The following is a 27,245-nucleotide window of genomic DNA, read 5'->3' as shown; positions in this document are numbered from 1 at the left end:
ATGTGCCTGTTTGGGCTCTATTATATGACCAGCTTTAATTTCAGAATGTCTTCTTTTGTACAGATGGACATCTCTTGCGATGGTCGTGTAGGATGGCAAACGTTCCTCACCTTAATGTTTCAGCATTACAATCATATCATAGACGCGATGCAGGCCTTTGAAAATGTACCCATCTCACAGCCTTTAATACGCCACTGTACCTATAACAAGGTGACAGCTGACAACTTTATGCAGCATTTTTAACTTTGTGGCCATTAATTATGTTGCCTTGTCAAAACCACATGTTATTACTGTTATTATTCAGTCTGTCTGTCTATCTATCTATCTATCTATCTATCTATCTATCTATCTATCTATCTATCTATCTATCTATCTATCTATCTATCTATCTATCTATCTATCTATCTATCTATCAGCTTTTTCCATCTACCTGTGTCTGTCTATCTATCTATATTAGGGCTGTCAAACGATTAATCGCATTCAAAATAAAATTTTGTGTTTACATAATATATGTGGGTGCACTGTGTATAATTATTTTATATATATAAACACACACACACATGCTTGTATATATTTAAGAAACATTTTCAAGTATATACTGTCACAGTGTCCGGTTGTGTTTCCCTTGTTTAGCACTAGAGGTCCTCAATCTCACTGTGTCCTTCACGTTTAACTGCATTTCCCAGCATTCTGTCTGTCACAGGCACATACACAGGGAACAGATATCCAAGAGCAGCAGTTTATTGGTAGGGTAATCCAAATCTCATAGTCAGCCAGGCAAGGGTCAGAATCCAATAAAGCATTCCAAAACAAGAAAAATAAAACAGCAAAAACAGCAACTTCAAAACAGACCTCAAGGAAAGTGATATACAACACACAGGACAGCTGGGAACAATGATAACGGGGAACAGCTGAGTGCAATGAGCTGATGAGTGATAGTGAGTGACAGACAGAATGCTGGGAAATGCAGTTAAATGTGAAGCACACAGTGAGAACGAGGACCTCTAGTGCTAAACAAGGGAAACACAACCAGACACTGTGACATATACTGTATATATAGATTTATAAATAATTTATATTATATATAAATATTTTATATATAAATAATATATTTTTTCTTAAATATATACAAGCATGTGGGTGTATTTATATATATATATATATACACACACAAAATAATTATACACATTGCACCCACGTATATTATGTAAACACAAACTTTTATTTTGGATGCGATTAATCGTTTGACAGCCCAAATATATATCTTTTTTTTTTTTAGTCTCTTAGAATATGCGTAAAAAAATATTATTTCACTGTCTTTCTACTATTCTAATTACTCACTCGTTACATCAGCGAGAGCCTATCACACGTGTCTTGGCTTTGAGTCAGTCTCCACCTATGCATTACATCAGCGTCGGCAAGAGAGGAACTCTCGTTGTGTGGAACAGTGATCTGAACAACATGAAACCACTGGAGGTGACATATTAACATTTAATGCACATGATTAAATGAGTTTCAAAAGCTTCATGAGTCCAAAACCTCTCCTTCATCCCTATAGATGAATGTAGGCCGCTTTAATAAAAGGCAAAAATCCATCCCAAAGTTTCAGGAATGGACCACCGATGCTGTCTACATGGGAAATGTTCACAAGATGGCTGTGTCAACCCTGAGCAGGGGCATCCACTTCTTTGACGTTACCACTACATTTGGTTCTGAGCAGGTTCATTTGTTTGGTATGAGCCAACAAATCTGCTAGATGAAGTAGTTTGCTTTTCTGCTTACATTTTGACCTTGTTGTCTTCTTCTGTCTGTTATTTTCAGGACTGAGTCATACTGCTACTGCTCTTTGTTATTGGTATGACACAGAGGTAGGCCGCTGACATTCTAATGCCCTGGTGTTGAACTGGAATTTATTTTAAGCTTGTTAATTCTCCAAGCTGGTTTGTTTTTGTTTTAGTTCACTGTGAGTCATGTTTGATCTGCATCTAGGCTCCCAAAGAGAAGTGTGTGCTGATGTGGGGAGATGAGAAAGGCTCTGTGAATTTGCTGTGGTTTCTTCAGCCTTTCAAGGGGCTCTTTGAAAGGCCTTTCACCAAAAAAAATGGCCCATTGCAAATCTTTATGCCAGTGAGTGTGTGTGTGTGTGTGTGTGTGCATCTTAATGTAGGGATGATTGCAGAATTATTTTGTGCCAAGCCGTGGAGTTGTGTGATGTTGTTTCTATGAAAACATTTGATAGGCCTACAACAACGGAAAATGACTCCATTTCTTCTACATGGTCTAAAATGGCATGGCACTGATGTTGTAAAAAATATTTCATGAACAGGATATATGTGCGCACAGTGCACTGGTCTCCTATCAGCACATCCCGAAAATCCACAGCGAGCCGATCAACAGAATCCTGTATGAGCCCCACGATGAGCTCATTATTACATCATCAGAAAGTCCAGCCAGCTCTGTGGTCATCTGTGATGTCAATCAGAGGAGAGAGGAATACATTTGGAGAATAGAAAAGGTGAAGATATGTTTGTATTGTATTCAGTGTTGGGTGCAACTAATTACTAAGTAATTAATTACTGTAATTTAATTACTTTTCCCTTGAAAATGTAAAGTAAGGGATTACTCTTCATTTATCTGTAATTTAATTACAGTTCTGATGTAATTGAGGTAAATACTGTGTAAAGATCAATCCGATCTCAGCGATTCGTATGATTTTGTGAGGTGTCTAAATTGTACGACCGCACTCGTACAAATTCGTATGAATTATTGTAAAATATGTATGAAAAAAGTGTGAAATGTCATGAGATCAGACATAAAACAATAGTGGGTTTAACATCAAAATGTATTGTCTGATGTTAAAAAGTATGTTTTTATAATGTAACCTTCTCCACCTTGGTCAGTTTAAGGATAATTCATGCAATTTTATAGTATTTATTTGAAAGAATTAAAACAGATTCATGTCTATCCTTGTATTATCCAGCTGGTTGAGATTGATATGGGATTTTGAAAGTAATTAGTAATTAAATACTTTTTAAAGAGAGTAATTAGTACAGTAATCTAATTACACTGTTGAAGAGGTAATTAGTAACTAGTAATTAATTACTTTTTTAGAGTAACTTACCCAACACTGATTGTATTGTACAGCATGTACCCAATATGGTAACACTTAATAACTACACGCTAATAATCATTAGTTAAGCATGAGTAAACGGTTTATTCATCATTCATAAAGCATTAATAGACATTAATAAGCAGTTTTTAAATACAGCTATAAATGCTTTCTTCTTGATTTAAAAGCATATCTATAATTTGTTTAATAATTGTATTTTTATCCCTTATTAATGATCAATTTATCATTTCTAAATGAAGAATTCCATTTTTTATAAGCCAGTTATGTAAGATTTTTCAGTGGTTCATAAGATTACTTAGAATGTGTAGGTAAATGATTAATAAACTATTTAAATGTACATTCATACATGTTATTATTGGGTATTATTGTTATTATTAAAATTACATATAATTTTGGGTAGTTATAAGGCATTTAGTAGTGGTCAGTTAAGTATGTTTGTGAGCTCATCTAAAGCGAGGACTATTCAAGCCTTGTAAAGCATTTATAAAGGATATTTAACCCTTGTGCATCAATTTAAAAAAGTTACACATAGGTAAAAAGAGGAAAAAAATGTCCATGTCAAAAAACTCATAAAAATGTGACGCTTTGGAGCACAGACTTAAGTTTGGTATCATTTTAAAGAAGGCCCTTTGCAGATTATTGCTGAAGTAAAAAAATAATAATAAGTAAATCCAAAAAAAGTTATATAGGTATAAGTTTATGAAAATTATTTATAAAAAATATTTTATATAAAATATATACTTTTTTTAAATCAGGTTGAACTCAAAACTGCAATAAAATCAAAGCCATAAATCTAAATAGGTTGTGTTCTAAATTTGAGGATGATATCTCAAAAAATGAGCTTTCGGCAACAGTTTGTTTGGGCGTAGTAACAAATTTTCCCCATTGGGTGCCAGCAAAACCCCACTGGAGCTCACAGTGATTGGATTGGAATTTGCAGTTTTTCGCTCTCAGTATTACAAACACACACATGCGCACACACACACACACACACATACTAACCACACTCTGACATCCATACCAACACACCCACACAAATATTGTTGCATAATTTATCCAGTTGGCTCTATAATATGCCGAACCAGAAAACAGGAATAAAGCGATATTTGTTTTATTGGCCAAACTTAAAAAAAAAAAATGGCAACATCTGATAAAAAATAGTAAAAAATAAAAATTTTAAGCCTTGCCATCAGAATGAAAGCCTCTTAACAAAGATTGCATAATTTTATAGTTAACTGATCCGGGGATTAAAAATGGCAGTTTTAATGGGTTTCAATGGGGACATTTTTGTCCAAAAGGCGCTGAGAGGGAGTATTTTTTTGTACCTAATGCAAAAAATATTTTTTTTAAGAAAATGACGGTGAAATAGTAAAATTCCAATAAAAATACACAAGTTTTTTGCAGTTAGCTTTAACACAGGCAAAGTGATCAAAAAAACAAAACTGAAAAGGACAAAAATGTCCATAAGGATGCACAAGGGTTAAAGGCTGTTAAATATTTCTATGTTCTGTATCACTGTGTTGTGTTTGTTACGTTTGACGGTTTAGAAGACTGATGTGCATTTAAATCTCCTTTCTAAATGCTTTACAAGGCATGAATAGTCCTCACTTTAGATGAGCTCACAAACATAGTTAACTGACCACTACTAAATGCTATATAACTACCTGTATTTACTACATTTACTTACACTTTCTAAGTGATCTTATGAATGACTGACAACTCTTAAATTACTGGTTTGTAAATAATGCTATACTTCACTTGTCCTCTATGCTAGATACAGTACATGGATTGATAGACAGTTAGATAGATAAACGCATAAAATGTTTTTCATGGGAAAAGGCAGTCAAAGACCATTTACAGTTAAACTAAATATACACTCATGATTCAGAGAGGTTGTTGTTGTGGTTTTTAAAGGGAGTGTTCAGACACCAATAAAACATCTTCATTTAGTTGTTTTGACTGATTTACTGTATTAACAGACTGTATTGTCCATTCTGCAATATTAAGAGAAGTAATAAGCCACCCCCACAGTAGTTACAAATTTAATAGCTGGAGAAGAAAATCAGCCTGGATATTGTGTAAAACAAGAGTACTGCTGTGACTCACTTATAAGTCAGACTAAATTGCAACACGACTACCAGAAAATAATGACACAACATTGAAACCCATTCACCACTGTATGTCTTCATCTCCTTTCTCTGCTGTAGGGAGTCAAGAGTTGTGACTTCAGTTTCTCTCTCAGTCTGCTGGTAACAGCTGGAGTGGGTCCTGTTGTCAGAGTGTGGAACCGCTATGTGACCTCCTCCCCAACTGCGGTTCTGCACAGTCACCAGACCTCTGTGGTGGATGTGGTTATTCACGAAGCATTGGGCAAGATCTTCAGCTACTCTAAGGACGCTGTTAGTTTTCCACCTACTAAATGTCTAAATGGAAAACAAAATATCCAGGGGCTGGATTCATGACAATCTTCTTAAGAAAGTCAAATTCCAAGAAGTTTGTAACTTCTTTAGGAGTTCTCAAATATTTTCTCAAGAACTTTACGAGTGCAGTTTGGTAATTCTTGCTCAAGATTCGCTGATCATTCAGTGAAGGCCATGTTTTTGCGTCTGCATATGACTGTAATACTCATAAGCGTGCACACTTGATAAGCATGCAAAATATTTTTGGTGCTCTATCTACACTCTTAGAAAAAAGGGTTCATTGGGGTTCTATATATGAAGCATAGGGTTCTTTACTCTGTTCTAGAGTTTTTGAGGAGGTGCGCGTCAGGCTACGGCGAAGGGCACGTGGTATGGTACGCGTCTGTGCGTATGCTACGCCATACCTATTGCGCGCACCCTACGCATCATTGTTTACATTATCAATCATTGGTGTCAATTCAGAAAACTACGGAGGCGTATTGCATTCACTTGAAGAAAAAAAAATCTACTGAATTACTGATATCTACTGTTTCTGAATTAACGAGTTAATTTTTCATGAGAAAAAAAATTTGCTCTGTTTTTCTGAATTAATGAGTTAATTTTTCATGAGAATTTTTTTTTTTTGCTCTGTTTTTCTAAATTAATGAGTTAATTTTTCATGAGAAAAAAGTTTTTGCTCTTTTTTTCTGAATTAATGAGTTAATTTTACATGAGAAAAAAAAATTTTGCCCTGTTTTTCTGAATTAATGAGTTAATTTTTCATGGAATTTTTTTTTTTTTGCTCTGTTTTTATGAATTAACTTGTTAATTCAGAAAAACAGAGCAAAAACTTTTTTTTCTCACGAAAAATTAACACATTAATTCAGAAAAACAGAGCAAAAAAATTTTCTCATGAAAAATTAACTCATTAATTCAGAAAAACAGAGCAAAAACTTTTTTTTCTCATGAAAAATTAACTCATTAATTCAGAAAAACAGAGCAAAAACTTTTTTTCTCATGAAAAATTTACTCATTAATTCAGAAAAACAGAGCAAAAAATTTTTTTCTCATGAAAAATTAACTCATTAATTCAGAAAAACAGAGCAACATTTTTTTTCTCGTGAAAAATTAACTCATTAATTCAGAAAAACAGAGCAATTTTTTTTTCTCATGAAAAATTAACTCGTTAATTCAGAAAAATTAACGAGTAGATTTTTTTCTTCAAGTGAATGCAATACGCCTCCGTAGAAAACATCCCTAGTAGTAGAAATGTATAAACTATTGTTATGACGTAATGCTTAATTACAACAATTAATTTGAAACAAACCAATAAATCCATCAACTTCTTACCTTTGATGATCAAAGACAAGTTAGAGGTTATCTTACGATGGTTTTTAAGAAGATTCATTAAAACAAATTCTTAAGCCTTTAGAACAATCCTAAGAGAAAAGGAATACATAATTTTCTTAAGAAAATAAGCAGAATTTAACAGTTAAGAAGAATTGCACACAATTTTGGTGAATCCGGCCACTGATGTGAGGTTTTCATTAGCGTAAAAGTGTTTTTTGGCATTAGACATGGAAATCATGCTTTGCCTGTATGCAATAAAAGTCAAAGATTATTAGTTGAAATGCAAGTCAATAGCTCTGGTCTATATCTGTCACCTTTCAGGTGCTGGAAATATGGGATATTCCTTCTCAACAATGCGAAAAGACATTTCAAGTGAAATTCCCCAATATCCAAGCAGGCGTTACCCCAGAGCAGGGCAGCTTTCCTTTGCTCCTCAACCTGACTGCGGATCCTGTGCTCCTGGTGACTTGCAGGGATTATCTGGCCGAGTTTCGACTGAAAGAGTCCAACAAAACAAAAACCAACAACAGGTCTGGCCCGTACACCTGTGCCCTCTATAATCCTCATCTTGAACAGGTCGGTGTTTGGGTTTGTTTGATAGATGGTTTGTGGACTGAACATTATAGGTTCTTATTTTTAATATGTATTTTGTGCATGGTCAAGGTAATCACAGCCTGTGCTGACTCCACAATCACTGTCTGGGATGTGAAGACAGGAACTAAGAGGATGGAGGTAAGAAACGCTCATGGTAAGGAGGAGGTTTCCTGTATGGCTCTAGACGTACACCAGCGCAGACTGATCTCTGCAGCCACCAATGGCACGATCAAGGTAAGTGTGAGATGTACCACAAGATCCATTTAATAGGATAGTTCACCCGTGAAGACTTTCATTCATCTTCTTCAGAACACAAATGAGCAATTTCTGTCCCTCCATTGACAGCTACGCAACTACCACTTTGAAGCTTTAAAAAGTTCATAAAGAGATTGTAAAGCCCCGTTCACACTACAAGCAGTTTCTGACTGCTAAAATGAGCTGACCGTGCACTTTTTACTCCAGTGGAGAGTGCTCCACTGACTTCACTCCTATTGGTTGTCGCTCCCGAAAGCCGCTCTTCAGTTGCATAAAGTTAAACAGATCTCAGCTTTGTCGCGTCACAAGACACGCCCCACCGGTCGTCAACGGTCACTGTCGCGCGTGTCGAAGAAAATCGCCCGCTCCCCATTGAAATGAATGGTATCGTGTCGCTTTGTCGCTTGTGAACGGGGCTTATGAATTGAGTGGTTTAGTACAAATTTTCTACAATATCACTTTATACGATGAACAGATACAACAATTTAGGCTTTTATTCACATAATAAACATTGATCAGCAAACTCAACCGAACCTGACGCACGAGAACAAACCTTTCGCAGAAACTCAAACGTGCTGCGCAACACGAGAATGAACTTCATTGGTTCTTGCAAGCAAATCAAGCGAACGTGCTTGAGCTTCAGTTTCCCGCAACTGAAAATTAAATCTGTTCAGTGTATAAATCGATCGTAGCCTGGTTCAACAAGACTCTCGTACATTTCATTTGTACATAGAGTCTGACCCATAGACATAATAAATACATAGACGCCCTATTGGCCGCTGGAGCACACGTCAACGGCGCCGCCATATTGGGGAGAGCAACTTTCCCATACCTCTCATTCCGGGAATTGAGAAAAATGACTGTTTTGTCCGCTGCTTGGGGCTGTACAAATCGCCACACAACTGAAAACAGCTTTCGAGGAAGTACCTTTTACAAGCAAGACTGAACGTTTGTTTTTGGTTGTATTTGGTCATGATTTAATTAGTAATAATAGTAACGTTTAGAGGTACTGTTATTGTGTCACGAAATGTAGTTTTAATAGTTTTTCAGTCGACAATGTAGTTGTTTAAAGCTCACATATGTGGTTTGTTTATAAAGATAGCGCCTATTTAAAAATTTGATCTGAAGTTTTCGGAGTTGTAAGCTGCGCCCAGCGCTCGTCTACCCCGCCTGGAACAGCCGTACCACGGCCAGTGCTTCTGACGGTTGCCGCTGGCTCAGATGTCTCTAGTCTAGAGGTTAAACAAGAGATATAATTCGTATAATTTGTGTTTATCTTTGGTCTCATTAATCTATAAATGGTTGCCTGGTAAATAGTTTTGGCTGAGGGCAATGTGAAGTTTCATAACTTTATATTTAGGCTATTTTAAGGTTGTATCCTGCTGTGTGCTCGACTGAAGCTACTTCTGTTATAATGGCTAGCCTATTATTGATCAATAAAACTGAAATTTAACAAAAATAGCTAAATATTAAATATATGTCACTATTTAACTTATTTTTTGTGTGTGTGTATATTCTGTAGTTGAAATGTCTTATTCTATTATCAATATTTTTATATAATTATACTAGTAGTCATTACCATTTTATTTGCTGTATACTATTTTGTTTATTTTATTGACTAAACAATTTACTATTACTTCTCACTTTATGTTATAATTACTATTTGCATTGCACTGTATGCCCAGTTGTACCATAACATATATATTATCATAAAGGATCCATCAGTTATCAATGTTATTGCTAAAATCTGGTCAATCACATAAAATGCTTTTTCCACAATGAGCAAACTTAAATATCTCAGTGTGAGGGTCTTCACCATTCTTATACAAGAATATTTTTATCCAGCTCACCCGTTTACTTAGATTTAATTACAGTGCAGTCTTGACCTCCGCAAAATGGCGGACCCGTTGACGTATCGCAGCAACGTTCCAAAGTGGCCAATAGGGCGTCTATGTATATATTATGTCTATGGTCTGACCTCTCTCCATTGAGAAACGTTTACTTTCTCGTAGGCGGGTTCTCTGTTAAAGTTCAAAACTATTGGATGTGCCCAGAGTCACTCAGAATCTGCCAAAGCCAATCGCTAACGTGTGGTCGTGAGTGACGTATGTCATGCTCCGAAACGGCTGGAACAAGTCCGAGGATTATGTTTACAATAAGATGTCTGTCAACGAGAGCTGCAGGTTTTGTTCATCTAGGAACAATTATTCATTCGAAATGTGCATTTGACACTAAGGAAAGTGATGTATTCATTCACCTGTCGAAGCTGCGTCTAATCATTACAAATAAGCGGACGCCGCTGCCGTCATTTCTGATTTGCCGCAAATGCTGTACAGTGAACGATCTGTCTCTATCTGCAGATCTGTAATAAACAACAATTTATTGTTTCTTAATTACCTTAATTAATTATGGTCTTCAAAATATGTGTTTGTACATTTTTTATTTATGACATTTAGTTTTTTTTTTATTTAAACAAATTAACTACTGACATCTAAAACTGAAACTCAAATTATAAACTCAAAAAATTACAACAAATTTGAATGATTCACAACATGTAAAACTGACACACCAACCTCCTGCACGAGTACACGTTACACATTGAGTACAAGTGGCTCAAAAAGTGAGCTATTCGTCACAAGAATCACTAAATTTACTGTTGGGAATTTGAGCTACTGACATGAGTCCTGAGTGCATCTTCAACAACAGTTTAGCAGCCACTTCCAGGCTAAAGCATCCGTCCAAAATGTCACGGTCATTGTGCACGCCGAGCTGCCCAGCACGAACTCTAATAAATGAATCCAGAGGGGAGGATGGCCACCAACAAATCTTAACAAACGTTCTTACTCCGGCTTTAAATTCGGTATATTTCCAACAATGGACCGAATAGCCTTTCTCACGTGGTATGAGACTGCTTTTAAAACAACCAAGATGGAGTAGTGCCAGTCAGATGTTTGTTAATGTTGGTGTGCCTACCTGTACTGGCTTAATAAGAAATCTTATTTTTTGATACATGTGTAGAATTTCTGTCCATGAAAACAGGATTATACAAGCTTTAGCCCACAGTGATTTTTGCTCTGTTAGGTATACATCTAGACTGTGAAGACATTGGCGCTCCTGTTTGTATATTGCAAATGAAAGTTAATGAACTTTGTATTTTATATTTATTTATTGCTTTGCTGTAACTGTTGTTATTTTTTTGTACTATGGACCTTTCTTTTTGAGTCCTGAATAAAGCAATATCAATTAGGTTTGATGAAAAGAAAAATATCACGTCTTTCTCCGCTGCCATTACTGAACTTAAACTGACGACGTGCTACATCAACATCATCGTTCTCAGCCACTCCCTCTATTCGCTGATTGGTCCTACAAAAAATTAATTTCTGGAAACCTAAGAATATACAGCAGTCCCAGACGTAGTACTGAAGGGAAAATGAAAGGAGGGCGCTAAATCGCTAAATTATATCGTGCTTCTTTAGAAAATTTTGACTGAACCACTCAATTTATATGGGTTAGTTTTACAATCTCTTTATGGAAGTTTTGAAGCATCAAAGTGGTTGTAGCGTAGCTGTCAATGTAGGGGCAGAAATTTCATTAAAGGCCTCATTTACACTGCATGGTTCAAGTGACCCAAATCCGATTTTTTCCTCTCATGTGGCACAGATCGGATATGACCGATGAGTGTGTGAGCAGGGAAAAAAAAAGCATGGATTCCGATTTTCTCAGATTGGATTCAGGCCTTACTCATGTGGTAATAAATCGGATATGAATCGGATATTCCGATAAAAATATTTGGACAAATCGGATTTTCCCCAGTAAATGCGAATCATACGTCGTTAAAAAAGTGACGTCAACTCAGATGGAAACCACCAACTGAGATCACATGACTTAATATAGGCGCGATGGAGGACGAAGGATACACATAATGGAGCAAAGTGGAGGTTTCATGTCTTTTGAGTGTTTGGGGCAAAGAGTGCAGGCAAAAAATAAATCTGTGTTTGAAGACATTTCACGAGGCACGGTTTTAAGTGCCAACAAGGACTCTCCTCTTTTTCTCCGCCGCACGAGACCAATGTTTTGCTGACTTTTTTGATGGCTTGTTGAAAGCAAAACACTGCATAATTTTATTTGCATCTGCATCCATTGCATTCCGTGCTGTTTTACTCCCTTTTCCGGGTTAGAACGTCTACATTTGCTAGTTGCAGCAGTGTATAGTGTAAATGGGCCATTCCACTGAATGGGTGACATTTGCTTGTTGTAATTCTTCAAAAATAAACTTTATTTTTGATATTTTTCAACATTGAATCTAATACTACACATATTTTACTATTCAAAATGTGTATTGGTCAATCTCAGGCAACTTTATTTATTTTTTTACAAGGTTTAAGCAGAATATGGACGCATGTTTTCTCAATCCTGTTACCAAAAAACATGTCTTTTAAAAAGCATGTTTAGAAGCATGTCAATTAATTCCTTTGTTTTCCCCACAAGAAAGTGCTTATTTTAAAGAAAATGTTGGTTATATGTTCAAAAAAATTATATTTGTGCCAATAAAATCACTATTAAAGCAAGGTGTATTTTGATAAAAAGCACTCAAGCTTATAAGCCTCAAGCTTATAATTTTTTTTTTGAATTAATTAATTAAATAATTGTATAAATCATGGGCCAAACAAAACTGATTTGATTTGTTTAGAAAAATTAAAAAAAATAGTAATAGGACTGAAAGTAACAGGATTGAGTTTTTAAGCAAAAAGTTATCAAATATATGGCATATGGCCACATAGCATTGATGCTAATAGCGTGAGGACACTGAGCCATTTCTAGTGCCTTAGTTTAGGTTTAGATTGAAAAGGTTTAGGTAACAGGTGTATGTTGAGATTGACCTTCTCATTTATAGTTACAATTTCATCAAATATACAGAAATGAAAAAGAGAGGAGTGACTTATAGTTGCCCCATTGCCTTCAGAAGATCCAGATGATGCAACTTACTGTTGAAAATGTGTCTTGTGGAATATTCTACGTTTTTCAGCGGGGGGATGTAATAGTGTAACAGGACTGAGTGAAAACCCAGGGACATGACTAAAATGCGTATTTTATCTAAAATATTAGATCAAATGTTTTTTTTTCTTTTCTTTTTTTCATTTTAAAGCAGTTTGGATATAAAGTCACACAACAATGCAAGAAAAATCAGATTTCTGAAGGATTTTAATCATAATATTTAATCGTAAAGTTTAGAGATAGAGAGTTGGGACATGCAGAAAATGTTATTTTTTTGTGTTCTGTGTCGTTTTTAATAATGTTTTTAATTATACGTTTTAAATTTGTAGTTAGCTTAATGAGCATGACATTTTACTCAATAATAAAGTGTATTTTAGAGTTAATTTTCATGCAATTTTATACATATCATGTCCTAGGGACAGAAATGTCACCCTTTCGGTGGAATGGCTCAAATGCAAAAATCGCATACGGGTCACTTTTAAAAGATGATTTAAGCGGGGTGTCAAAAAAAATCGGATATAGTCAGAAAATGGCAGTGTAAATGCAGCCAAAAAGATCTTCATTTGTTTTCCGAAGATGAACGAAAGTCTTGTGGGTTTGGAACAACACAAGGGTGAGTAATTAATGACGGAATTTATATTTTTGGGTGAACTTTTATATTGTCCAAAAGGATAGACTGCTATTTTTTCAGGGTCATTTCAATAGCAGCAGTGTTTGTTTGAATTAAACTTTGATTTGATGATTTTTGTGTTGTCATTTGTTAGTAACAGGTATATTTCCATGCTATAGGTGTGGAACTTACTGAATGGCCACAATCTTCATAAGCTAGAAACCGTCTCCAACACAGTGGTCACCGGGATCATCTGTCACCGTGACGACATGCTTTTAGCCACAGGCTGGAGTCGACAGATCACTCAGTATAGCATTGCGTTTTCAAAGGTAAGGGCCTGTTTGTGTCTCAATCATACACTCTTTAATGGCTACTTAAAAGCAAAAACTGCTTTCAGCCAGAATAAACCTATAATGTGCATTGTTTCTGGTTATGGCTTTCATTATCTTAAATTGGCTGTGTGCCTTTGTGAGACGTCTGTGAAAACAAAGTGGGTTTTAATGGTGGTCTGACACTGCACTGAAGCTGACACAGCAATACTGGAGATCTAAAAGTCATTTACTGAAGTGCATCTGAGTGCAGGGCATCTATGTACCATCACATCTGCCATGGACGTCTGATCAACAACACAGAGAGGATATCTTGGCGATGGATCAATGTCTAGGTCTGGGGCTTCTGGCTACTGGTAGTTCTGATGGAGAGATCATTATATGGACGCTGGCTGTTCAGAAGCCCAACACACGACTGCGGAGATCCCAGGAAGGGAAGTTAGTACCAATGTAGACCGGTGAAAAATAGTAATGTATATGTAGCAAGTACACCTACTTAAAGCTAACCTCCCTCCAAATCCACCTAGACTATTTATAGAGAATAAGTATTCAGCAGCTGGCTAGCTAATTATAACACACGTCATTTACAAATGAGCAAAAACAGCCTGTTTTGTTGGAAGGGTCAGGGAGAGGGTGGAAAATGAGCAGAAAACAACATTTTTCTGGATGAGATAGCATAACTACGACTAACAATATACGTGGAATTCAGAGGGTATAATTATATGATAAAATGTAGGTTACACCCTCTGTAATATCCCTGAAATGTGCATAGCCATTGTTTATATGTGGTTAAATTACAGTTAAATTTTTGATGTTTCCTGAGCATCATTTCTTTAATAAATCATGCACAGTGGGGGGGAAATGTAATATTTATATGTTCATAAACACAACTGGTTTTAGCAGGATTTTACGTTGATGTGGTAACCAATCACTTTTCCATATTTGTTTACCATGCACAAGCAAAGAAAATTGGCCTTAAAATCGATTATTGTAATGTATTAATATCACCATGGAGTGCCTAACTATTTGCAAAATTATTCAAATGAAATTGTCTGAATAGAATTTCAAGGAGCCCAAACTCTCGGCAGCTAATAATTCACACAACAAGACTAAAAATTTTACTATCCCAACCAGGCATACTTATATGATCACTTGCATTTAACAGACCTACAACACATTTTGCATTTAGAACCACCAGTTGAGAACCACTGCACCTATTTTTTGTCCTATTTATGGTATATTAGTTGACAGTGAAGTAATGTATACATTTAATGTGCTTCTGTGTGCGTAGAGTCCATCTACCCATTCATAGACTGCTGTTCTTGCAAAAACGAGCTGAGCAAAGTCATTTGAGAAACAGTGCTGTGCTGCTCAGCTCACAGGCCGGATCCGTCTGCTGGTGGAGCATCTATGGGTCCAGACACAACCACAGCAAACATGATAACCGAGACCAACTGATGACAGGTTAACATCACAAACACCACTAAACAAAATCTAAAGTTATTGAATTAAGGGTCAAGAGCCCAATTAACGCAAACACTTAAAAATCGTTTTTTCTCCTTCAGTGATTCTGCTTGTTAACATCAGATGTCTGATGCTAAATCATCACTCAATCTTATCTAATTAACTTTAACACTGCTTCAGTGTTTATTTAACACATTTATATAATTTAACACTGGCGATTTTGCTGTGTAATCCCAAACTTCCGTGTCTAATCCAAAACGTCATTTTAGAGCTAGTAATGGGAACTTGAGCCTCTATTAACAGACTAATGCTCGGCACCATTGTTTACTAATAGAGAAAATATGTTTATCTGCACCCCGTGAGAAACGTCATGTAGCTTTTAAGTTGCTAAACTATTTTACTGATAAAATCGTCAGAGCAGCGCTGACAAGACGCAAGTGTGTGTCCATACTGTATGTGTGTGCGTTTGAGTGGGAGAGAGAGCAAAAGAAAGAGATATGTGCTTTTCAATAATAACAAACTTGTAAACAATTTGACGTTTTTGGTTGTCCTATTGTTTATATATTTATTTGCTCGGTCAGTGTCGTTGTGGGTTTTGGTTCTCTAGGCTGTAAAAAACTTTGAAATAAATGAAATCATTTGGCAAAGTGATATGGAGCTGTAATCTGGGAAAGACCTGCCTGGAACTACTTTAGCCGCGCGTTTGACTGAAAATAATAGCAGCACACATCAGAACGTTCGTCAAGCAATCAGATTCAAGCATTCAACAGCCCTGCAGAATAACTGATAATAATTGAGCAGTAAATCATCATATTAGAATGATTTCTGAAGGATCATGTGACACTGAAGACTGGAGTAATGATGCTGAAAATTTGGTAAAAACAGTATAAAAACTTCCAAACTACTGCGTTTACACTTTCGTTATCAGAAAAGCACAGACTAATAGATTAATGACTTGCTTTGTCCATCATGTCTGATGCAGGACAGTTTTATGTGCCTGATGAATGTGATGAGAGTGTGATGGGTTTAAGCACAGACCAGGAAAACAGTCTACTTGTCACTGGAGACACCACAGGATCCATCAAGGTCTGGGACATCTCACATTATGCCTTATCTGCTGGAGATATGGAGGTATGGAAATGTACTTTTTTTGTTGCTAAAGGCAATCCAGTTTACCTGAATTCACCTTATTTAGCTCATTGTTTCATTCTATATACATATATTTAAAGTATGTGTCTCTCTCAGTCTGCAAAAGAATTGCCTCCACTGCTACACTATTGGAGGGGCCATGAGAGGGCGATAGTGAGCTGTGAGGTCCTGGTGTACGAGTCTCAACTCTTCGTGCTGAGCGCATCGGTGGACCGTCGGGCCTGTCTCTGGACCCGTGAAGGAGGATGTGTGGGCTGTTTTGGACAGAAACAGCAGTGGGATTTGAGCAACCCAGACACTTATCAATCCAACAGGTATAACTGCACATCAGTTATTAGCCTTAAACCATGGCCAACTCACTCAGCATGTGCAGTTCAGACCAGTTGCACATTCTCTGACATAGATCAGCTGTAAAAACTGCTGTATGCATAACTCTTGATGTTAATTGAGATGACTGGATAAGCTCCGCCCATAACGATTAGGTTAATTATCTGATTATCTGTGCTTGTCCCGAAATTTATTAATAAAACATCATTTTGTGAAGGAGACACTTGGCCTCTTGAAAAGGCCAAGAAAGACTGACCTTTACCGTTGCTGCTATCTGGCTGTGCAAGTTCTGAAAGAAAAACTTCTAATGATTATTGAAAAATGTATTCTTAAAAGTTGCAGTGATTTACCAGGGTCAGGTGACTTGATTTCACAATGCCAAAAACTGAAATCTCAATTATCATCAACACATCCAGGCAGGGTGCGATTTGCCGGGGGGGATGCGTGGGATTCCCCCCTTTCTGGTCAATGTATCCCTGCCTCTGCTTAATTATTTTTAAATTTATCCCCCCCTCAAAGTGATCATTGCTACGACACTAGTGGTAAGACGGATCAGAAAACGTATCACGGATCCGTGGTTTGATTAAAGTCAATCTTATTTTTAAATGCGCTACTTTAGCTGACTCTCATATAGCTGCCGCTCTGCACGAGTCTGCAGACTTGCTCAATGTCCCGCCCACGGCGCTATCTGATTGGTTACACCTCACGGATAATAGCCTATCAACACTTGCTAGACTGATGCAGGTCCGTGCTGGGCTGTGGAGTTGTTTGTTGAAAGGAAGGCAGCATAATTAGCTACTCAGAATAAACATCACAATCTGATTTTCTGTTTCTATGATGACAAGCAGAGCTAGTGTCCCAGTCACGGAGAATGGCCGAAGTTATACACACGGTGTTTCACTCAACTGAGACTAAAGCAAAGGTTTTTTGATTAGTCACTCACTCTTGAACGTCTGGCGCGAGTGATTTCAATGTTAATTCAATGTAAATCTCTGCGGCGCGAATGAGGCGAATTGACTAACATAGATAATGCATCTGTCTTTTCTATCATTTCACTGTAGCTCAGCATCGCGATGTAACGTTAACATTATAACTTTAACTTAACAGCAGCAGTAAAACTGTTTCTCTGATGGTTTAACTTTGCAATCAATCCGTGGTTCAGGAGAGACTGATATAAATTAGCCTCTACCCTATTAATCTATTGATTAAATTATTGCATGTTTTTTCGTTGTGCATGATCAAAGTTCATATACAAAGTATGTGTGGGAAGCAATTAGAGTAAAAATATTGCATGAGTTAACAAGAAATTTTTCCTGCAAATGCAGTGATGAGGTTCATGTTCATGTTATTTTTATGCAAAATTTTTCAAAACAGCCCCCCCTCTGTTTTTTTCACAAATCGCAACCTGCATCCAGGCCTAATTACAGAGGAGTGTGATTTTTTTCGGTATTAATGCAGGTTTCCGTGTTTTCCGAGAAGTGTGACCCACATGAATTATAATTAGCCCAGCTCTGCAAGCGCTGTGAGTTTTGGTCACTTATAACGTGCTTTTGAAAAGGCAGTATGCACAACCATCTTCTTAGATTTGTAATGAGGATCGTTGATAAATTTCAACATAAGAAGAGAAGCTTTAAGCCGGTTTCTCTGTGGTTTTCTGCCAAAATAAAAATCTAATTTTCTACAAAATCTCTGTAAGATAAATTAAATAATACTAAGTTATTGCAAGTAAATTAAGACAGTAATAACTAGTAGTATTTTAATTTTAAGTAATAACTATTAGTATTTTAAATTTACTGTTGTTCTGTAAAATAAAATATATATAAAATAATATAAAATTTTAATTGTATTAAATGTGAGGTTTTGCTTCTTTATTGCCCTTCTTTTTTCTGTACTAAATCATTATCCTAAGTGTTTTATTTTTTTTTGTAAATAATAACAGTTCTGTATTTTACTTGTTTAGTTTACGTATATAATTAAAATAATAAATTATTTTTTAATTAAATTTAAGTCGAAATTGGTTTTGGGAAGTTTATCTTATTGGAAAAGTTTTGCCATTAGCTCTTCAACTAATTCTCGACAAAAGCAAGAAGATATTGTAGGTAGGTAGTCAACCCAAACTACAAGCTCATGTCTCGGACCAGTTGTGAGTAGGGCTGCACAATATATATTGAAATTATCGAAATATCGTAAATGTATACATCGCAATATGCATATCGCAATGGCTTGCAAAAACGGGTCATGAACAAAAGACAGAAAATCACTCACTGCTCTTGGCTAAAAAACTCTTGTAGCTTTACTGTGATAAGAATCTGGACAGTGTTAATTTATACAGTGAAAACTAGGCAGTGTTTTTTTTACATTTGATTATTCAGTTTCGGTTGATAAATAACCCTAATGTATGTTCAGGCCTTCCTGAACCCCAAAACCCCACTGATGTTAGAAGAACACTTCTTATGCTACAGTAAAACACTGATGTTCACTTTCACAAGTTGTAGGGATGTTTTCTTGTCATAAAAAGAATTTGAAACACGTATGTAGGTTATATAATATGAAATATATTTTAAAGATAATTTAAGTTTATTTTACACATTTTAGGCATTATCGTATCACATATTGAATATCGCATTTTTCTTCAATATTGTGCAGCGCTAGTTTGATCAATCTCAATATTTGGAAGGGCAGGTTTGGTTCTGAATGAAAGGCTTTAACAAATAAACCTCTACAGTGAAAGTTGCCGTTGGTCGAATATATACAGTATATCTGCCATTTATGCTCAAGCATGTGGTGGAATGATGTGTTGAAGTGTAGAAAAGTCCAGAGAGACGGCCATTCATTTGATTATTATTTCTGGAGTTGTCAGTAAATGAATAATGGTTACAGACAGGCAGGGGAAATAGGAGGTCTGTCAAAGTGTCTAGTCCCTCCACAGACTTCCTCCTCTGATTCTGTTTCGACTTGTTTTGGGCTAAATCCATCACATACACAGAAGAGTTTATAATTAAACAGCTTTTCTCTTAAAGGGACAGTTTAGACAGAAAAATGAAATGTTGTCATTAACAGTTTACCATCACAGATCAAATTTTAAGATGAAAGTTTCAGTGAAAAAGTGTCTTCCACCATTCAAATGGACATTGTGGGTTTGCATGCTAAAGAGCATGACTCAGCTAATAATGACTTATTTCACTAGGTTCTGCATGTAAATAAAAAAAAAATGTAAATGTAATTTTTTTCATTTTTTCAGATTTTTTAAAGTCAAATTAATACTTTGTCCCTAAAGAACGAATCCATAAAAACTAAAAGTAAATCATGTATCTCATATTATTTTACTTAAATAAACTGGTTTGGGAACTCATACTTCAACAAGACTTCATACTGTTTATCAGCAAAACCACTTTAAATACTTGAAGCATGTTTTATTCAATATACTTATGTATTAAAATTGGTTTCTACCTTCAAATATTCATTGTTCACATTTAATTAAATAGTTGAATTTTGCAGTTTAACAATCGCATTAAAAAAAAACCAAATTTAAGACTTCTTAAAATTATATTTAAGACTTTTGATATACCATAAGATATGTAAGACCTTAAATTTGATCAAACTGAATTTAAGACTTTAAGGATACAGGGATCCTGTTTCTGGTTCCAGTCTTCATTCGCGTTTGTAATGATATGATTGAGAGTAAATTAATTCAACTGGAGCAAAATTGTAAATTTAAGGTGAACTATCCCTTTAAATATTTCTAGATGTGTGTTTGTGCGCCACTAAGACCCGTCGATCTATTCACTGAACCTCTTACTGCTGGTTAATGTTTAATACCATCATGTTACGAAATGATGCGACAACATGTCAAGACATGGATATGGCACATCCTCAGTGACCTCATCAGCTTGGCAAACATCAGGAATTTGTGTGCTTTCGTTCGTCAATCATTGATTGATGTCTAACGGTGATTCATTAACATCCCCCACAGAGAACGTACCAGTCCAATCAAAAAAGAAAAGGAGGACAGCCAATCACGTGCCAGCTCGGGTGAAAGTTCAGGGGAGAGTGATCATCCACAAAAAGGTGAACTGAAACACTTTTGACAAACACACATTCAAACTTTGGGCTCCTTTAGCGAACAATATGGCCCCTGATATTTACACTGCACAATTAGTAAACATAAGTACTCTCAGACTACACTAACAAAAATAAAATTATTTTTTTTGTAAAGAAGTGAATACTTTTATTCACCAAGGATGATTTAAATTGATCAAAAGTGACAGTAAAGCCATTTATAATATAAAAAAAATAATTTATATATCAAATAAATGCTGTACTTCTGAACCTATAAAATGTTTTATCACGATTTCCACAAACATATGAAGCAGCACAGCTGCTTTTCAACACTGATAATAATCATAAATGCTTCTTGAGCAGCAAATCATCATATTAGAGTGATTTCTAAAGGATCATGTGACACCGAAGACTGGAGTAATGATGCTGAAAATTCAGCTTTTGATCACAGGAATAAATTACATCTGACATTAAATCTTACCAACTACAAACTTTTGATAAGTTGTGTGCATACTTTTGCGAAGTAAACTACACCTCCCACCTTATAAAAAACCTGAAATCCTTCAACATAGCACCAATACAGCCAGGATCTGGCAGTTTGCTGAGCTCACTTCCCTCAGCTCCGGCTCCCAGTCCTCGTCATGCCAAAACAAGCGATTAACTGAGCCTCCCGACTGAGCCGGGTGTGTTACTCGGTTCCTGCAGCTGTCTAGACACTCGTTGGAGAATTAGACGTCTGCTGATGCTCAGACTTTCTCCAGTGTCCTCTTGAGCGCTGGCTGATCTTTCAGAGCAGCTGCTCAGGGGATTTTGGGACAAAATGTAGAGAAGACATGAATTCAGAATTAGCCATTTACGTATATATTTGTGATATATGTCCCTGGACGAAAAAATAAAGTTATGTTCATCAAAACCAATTTTCTGATGGCCACGTGGCCAAGTAAAAATAGCCAAATATTTCATAGTCTAGAATGTTTCAAAATTATCTTCCAATTGAATACACTTTTAGTCTCGCAGAGCAAGGCATTTTGCATGAAGTGTGATTGACTCTAAAGCTTATTCTGTCAAAAAAATGACACAAATAGACTGATAGAAACATGAATAGCTTATGAAATATGAATAGTTTATGACAGCGGTTCCAGGGGACGAAACATAGTCAGGGGCCTCCGATATCATATTATTAATACAATTAATTTAAATAAACAATAACAAAACAGAAATCTCTTTTGGATTCTTTGTTTCTGTTTGTTTTCCAGTTTCTATTAATAATAAAATGAAAAAATATTAGAGGAAATATCTTTTAAATACCATGAATACTGTTTATGGATTGAAGACAATGTTCAAGTTTAGTAAACATTTTTGAATAAAGCAAAATTTTTCGGCATGCGTATATAAGCAGCAAAAACACAATTGTTTGGATTTTGTTTTATTGAATATAAATAAAATTCCAACATATTGTATGTTTAAAGCTAAAATAATTAGGACTGTCAACCGATTAATCGCGAATAATCGCATCCAAAATAAAAGTTTGTGTTTACATAATATATGTGGGTGCACTGTGTATAATTATTTTATATCTATAAATACACACACGTACTTGTACATATTTAAGAAATATTTTCATGTATATACTGTATATAGATTTATATATAATTTATATTATATATAAATATAAATACTTTATATATAAATAATAATTTTGTCTTAAATATACAAGCATGTGTATGTATTTATATATATATACAAAATAATTATACACAGTGCACCCACATATATTATGTAAACACAATTTTTTTATTTTGGATGCAATTAATCGTTTGACAGCCCTAAAAATAATGCATAAAATTATTCTAAATTGAGAATATTAAATTGAAGATTTAAAACAAATAAATATAACAATGCTCAATTACAAATAACAAATTCACAATATTTAAAAATATAATTTTAAATATAAAAATATAAATTAAATGTAACTGCAAATGATTGTTCAGACTTTAAAGAAGTTAAGTGCATTAAATTGTTACATTGTCTTCACAGATTTTATTCCAGACATTTAGCGATCTACAGTCCCACAGTTGGTTTTGTTTATTATGCGATCTGGTTAGAGTTTGTAGCAGCATGTCACCTGAGACTAAACAAGTCATGACTAATAAAATTAAATCCTGCCTTACATTATTTCCCTCTGACTAGTTTCCTAGTAAAGACATATTGCTTTGTTAATGTGTTCAATTTCATTCCATCCGTCTTGTCTTTAAACTTTTAATCCTAATACATATAAGCATGATTTATAACCCCTTGTCATTGCAGAATTAGCTCCAAACCTCCAAACCGGTTGTACGGCTCTACAAACCCCAGACTTTGAGCGCACACCTGTCCAGCGAAGCTCTTGGTACCCACTGTCTAAATACAACAAGGTCAGTCAAGAAAATTAAATTTCATTTCAATTTAAGTTGTTAAAACTACATAAAGGATTTCTTTACACAGTGCTGTCTTATGCCTGGTTCAGATTACACGATTTTATCCCGATTTTGGCACGATCCATTTGACGTAGGGTGTCGTGGGGATTCGTAAACGACAACGGGCTTCGGGACGCAAGATTGGATCGTATCATCTCGTATAGTGTGTCATAGTGGGCGACAACCTACGTCGCGTCTGCGATGCTTCACGACATCACGAAAAAAAGGCTAGCATGTTTAATTTTTTTAACGGTCGTCCGCGACGGTTCCGTCACATGTATGAGGTTGACCAATAGGAGCACAGAAGCTTTTCCGTACACAACTTTCAAAATTGGCAATACGAAAGAGAGAAGATGGTGCTAACTTTAAAACTAAAAGTAAAAATATATAATAAAATAAAATATATCGAGCAATCCAGGAACGTGTCCATAGTCGGGTTTTCTTTCTTTTTTTACTTTTTTCTGAACACAGGACAGCCAATACAACACTCACCGCTTCATCCATTATTTGTTAACATTCGTTTCCGGAAGTCATTCGCTACTAGTTTCGCCTTCTCTGTGACATCACGCGTGCCTTTAAAGATGGCATGCGATGACCGGTCAGGAAGCAACGTGTAGTCTGACATGTCTTGTCCACGACACGACAAGATTTTAGGAGTCAAAATTGCGTAATCTGACGCAGTGACTATCGTAACAGACAAAAGAAGTCGTGTAATCTGAACCAGGCATTACTTTCAATGTGTTTCTCAGAATCTCTCTGGAGAGGATCTTCTCGAAGATCTGAAGAAAAAGATGGCGGCGCAACGACGCAGGCGGCAAATTATTGACGGCAGCTTTGGGGCAGAGTTCACAGGAGATCAGGAGATACCAGTTAGTCAGTCTTTTCTGAGATGTTTAGCATGTTAAAATCATTGGAATGACTTTGTTTTATAAATAATGGCGATGGGGCAGTTGGCTTGGTTGTGATGTCACGAAAAAGGTGAATGCAGACATCAATACCATGGGGAAAAGCTGCCATTTAGATATTAATGTGATCTCATAATGTGGCAGCAGGTATATTGGGCCTTTCTCAACTTTCTCAAATGCCAAGACCGGCATTTCGACATTTATTTTGTGCATTTGACTGTTTAAGCAGCGAATTAGAACTCACTTTAGTACTGAGAGGCGGTTTTAAGTGCACACACTTTGGGTGTGAGCACAAAATCTGCAGGAATGAGTCAAATTGTGCAACATTTGCAATCCCACGCTAAAATTTAAACCCTGTAAGACCAACAATATTCATCCGAAATGAGTGAGTGAGGGGAGGCGGGTTTTGTGTAAGTCGCAGTCAGACAGATGAGAGAGTGAGAAAGCGCAGCTGGAATCCTGTATCTATACTGTGGAAAATGAGTATTAAAAGCGTTTCAGATATTTCAGTATCGATATGTGTCGAAAAAAATCAATATTTTTGACAACACTACATTGCACTTAGTTTATTATTTCAGATGCCTTTTTAAAAGAATACATTTGAAAAATGTATTATATAGGCTATCTAATTAAACCCGCCAAAATAGGAGTGACTGCGTTACACGCCACTGCTGGATGCTTGTTTCCCATGGAAGCTTATGTGTAGCATTATTCAATTTGAAATGTAATATGCAAAATGACAATGCAATATGTGAAATGGCATTGCATTTTGTATTTAAATTTACATTTTACATTACCGTTCTAGCAACGTTTGGTGCAAAATGAAAATGAAATTACATAATTTACATTTGCCATTTCATACACTAATTTTAATTTGCATATTGAAACGCTTTATAAGTGGCAAAATGAAAATGAAAATGCATTACAGAAATTATTAGATATGTGTAACATGTTCAAGCAAAAACTGTGGCAGAATGATCATTCAAATGTTATTTTTTCTTAATTGCATTTACACTCACAGTCAAGACACTCGCGATTGCATTTTCATAAAATGCCCCGCATCGGATGTAGCAAAATTCAATGTCACATTGAAAATGCATTCCAAGCTGATCCCGCCCCCTCCTGGCCTGTCAATCACTGCATCAAGGCGGGGCTCGGCAACAACAGGTAAACATAACATGCTATGTCTATGTTACGTGTTTTGAGGTGTTGAAAAAAATGCTGCGGCAAAGCTAATACAAGCGCTAAGTTCTTTAGCAGATGAAGGGGAGCGTGAACAGAGAAACGGTAATATTTCCGAAGATTAGCTGTATAAAATAATTCAAAATAAAGAAATTTAAATTGAATAAATTCAAGATTAAAACAATATTAAAAATGCTAAATAATTTAAAATCGATATTACAAATCGTCATTATAAAACACAAACACAAACAAAATTATTAAAAAAAAAAAAAACTGAGACGCTTCAAGTTATTTTATAAGTGGGGACAAAATCGGAGGAGCCAGAAATGTCGCCCGTGACAGTCACAAACACACCTGTAGATCCACAATGCTGATTGAAAGGTCTACAAATCCAGCGGACAAGAAAAACAAAGACAACACCCAGTTTTTCATTGCTTTGAGCGTTTGTTGTGTGTTTGTTGCCATGAACGCCTCAACACAATGAAGTTTTGCTTGGCTAGAGAAAGCTTTTGGTGAGGTGGAATGAGAAGGCTCGAATGTTTTTTTTTTCTGTAAAATTTTCAAGTGAGCGCCTGGCTGAAAGTGAAAAGAAGAGTGAATCACGGAGGAGTTGCTGGGGAGAGTGCAGAAGCGCTAGCGTGTGCCAAGATGGGCTACTGACTGTAACGGCGCGTTTAGGGGAGAGAGGAATTGTTATGGCAACCACAACACTAAAGTCAGACACATTTCAGTGTCTCCACCACAGTGGGGAAAAAAGTTAAGCACTTAAAAGTCTTCACGTAATTTAAACGAGAAGTAGTTGACAGTGTTTTATTTGCATATTCGTCCACATGCATGCAAGAACTTTGACTGTCATTACATATTAAAGGGATACTCCACCTATGGAAAGATCAATGTGTATTTAAAATGGGTCATTTATGTAGAAAAAAATGTGCATTTATTTTTGAATTTGGAGCTTTCTAGACTGAGAAAAGCCAGAAAATGTATTTTTGGCTTATGTTGATGAAAGACAACAACTCCCAGAATGCACTTGCTTCGCTGCCCTAGGAGGCCACGCCCACCGGTAACAGAGCGCAGTAGGCGCGAGTCATGTAAATGTGGCGAGCGGGACGAGTGAGGGCCACGGGAGAACGGCGCGAGGCCGGTGGCGTGATTACCGATGAGCGACACCTGTGAGACGCACCGGTCTCGTATCGCTCACGGAGGAGTGGGGATTTTCTTAGCAATGTTAAAACGCACATCAACCGATCACTTGTTTAGCGTTCATGTAAACACTACATTCAGATTCACCAATAGCAATGAATTCAGTTAGATTGAAACAAAAGCTGTGCATGTAAACAATGAATGGCGACTGCAAAAAGCAAAAGCTGAATCCCGGACATCGACGGCCGGACGGCCTCATTGGGCGGGTTGAGAACATGCGGGACGGACCCTACTGACTGTAGTCTTTAGCCTCTGGACAAAAAAATCCTCCTATGACGCAAAATTATGATTTTTGTGTCATCGGAGGATTTTTTCCAGACAAAAAAATTACATAAATCTCTCGTTTCAGGGGATATGAGGGTGGAAAGCACGGTAATTTTAAAATACTACAGGTTTTCTACTAATACAAAGCTTAATGCTAAATCCTGTAGTATCTCTTTAACTCTTTTAACTCATTCTAGGAGATCCATGAGCTAGAAGAATCTCTGAAGACCTGGGAATTGAAGATGCGGCAGACTTCCTCCAGAGGAACAGAAGTGAGCTCTCAGATATTCTCCTCTGAAGATGTTGAAACACTGGAGGACTAGACAGTGGGTATGATGGAGGTTACTGGTTGTATTTTTTGCCACAGGTCAGTGATTTACAGTGTTTGGCCCAGAAATGCACCTCCTCTGTCTTAACAGTGGCTTTTGTGCTGTCTTTATTCTGTTATTTGAAGCTTTCATGTGCAGTACATGAAACTGTAATTTTAATAATAATAAAAATGAAAATCAATAAAAATGTATTGCTATAACTGTTGCTCATACTTAGGGTTAGACAGTTGAACAAAACCCTTACC

General features: G+C 36.2%; 1 protein-coding gene across 1 annotated transcript; it reads left to right on the top strand.

Annotated features, from left to right (window-relative positions):
- On the top strand, positions 1-27,200 carry LOC120469011 (cilia- and flagella-associated protein 337). Its single transcript, XM_089121772.1, has 18 exons — positions 1-210; positions 1,354-1,476; positions 1,559-1,733; positions 1,822-1,868; positions 1,990-2,127; positions 2,327-2,515; positions 5,338-5,529; positions 7,201-7,455; positions 7,543-7,707; positions 13,513-13,662; positions 13,916-14,100; positions 14,954-15,126; positions 16,109-16,257; positions 16,372-16,589; positions 20,576-20,670; positions 22,969-23,075; positions 23,867-23,986; positions 26,869-27,200. Exons 1-18 carry the CDS (start codon positions 1-3, stop codon positions 26,992-26,994), a joined length of 2,817 nt encoding a protein of 938 aa, XP_088977898.1. The 3' UTR covers positions 26,995-27,200.
- The last annotated feature ends 45 nt before the right edge of the window (positions 27,201-27,245 follow it).

This window comes from Pimephales promelas, chromosome 17 (assembly GCF_988280905.1).
Source record: "Pimephales promelas chromosome 17, fPimPro1.hap1.1, whole genome shotgun sequence".
Taxonomy (NCBI): domain Eukaryota; kingdom Metazoa; phylum Chordata; class Actinopteri; order Cypriniformes; family Leuciscidae; genus Pimephales; species Pimephales promelas.
This window is presented reverse-complemented; position numbering and strand designations above follow the sequence as displayed.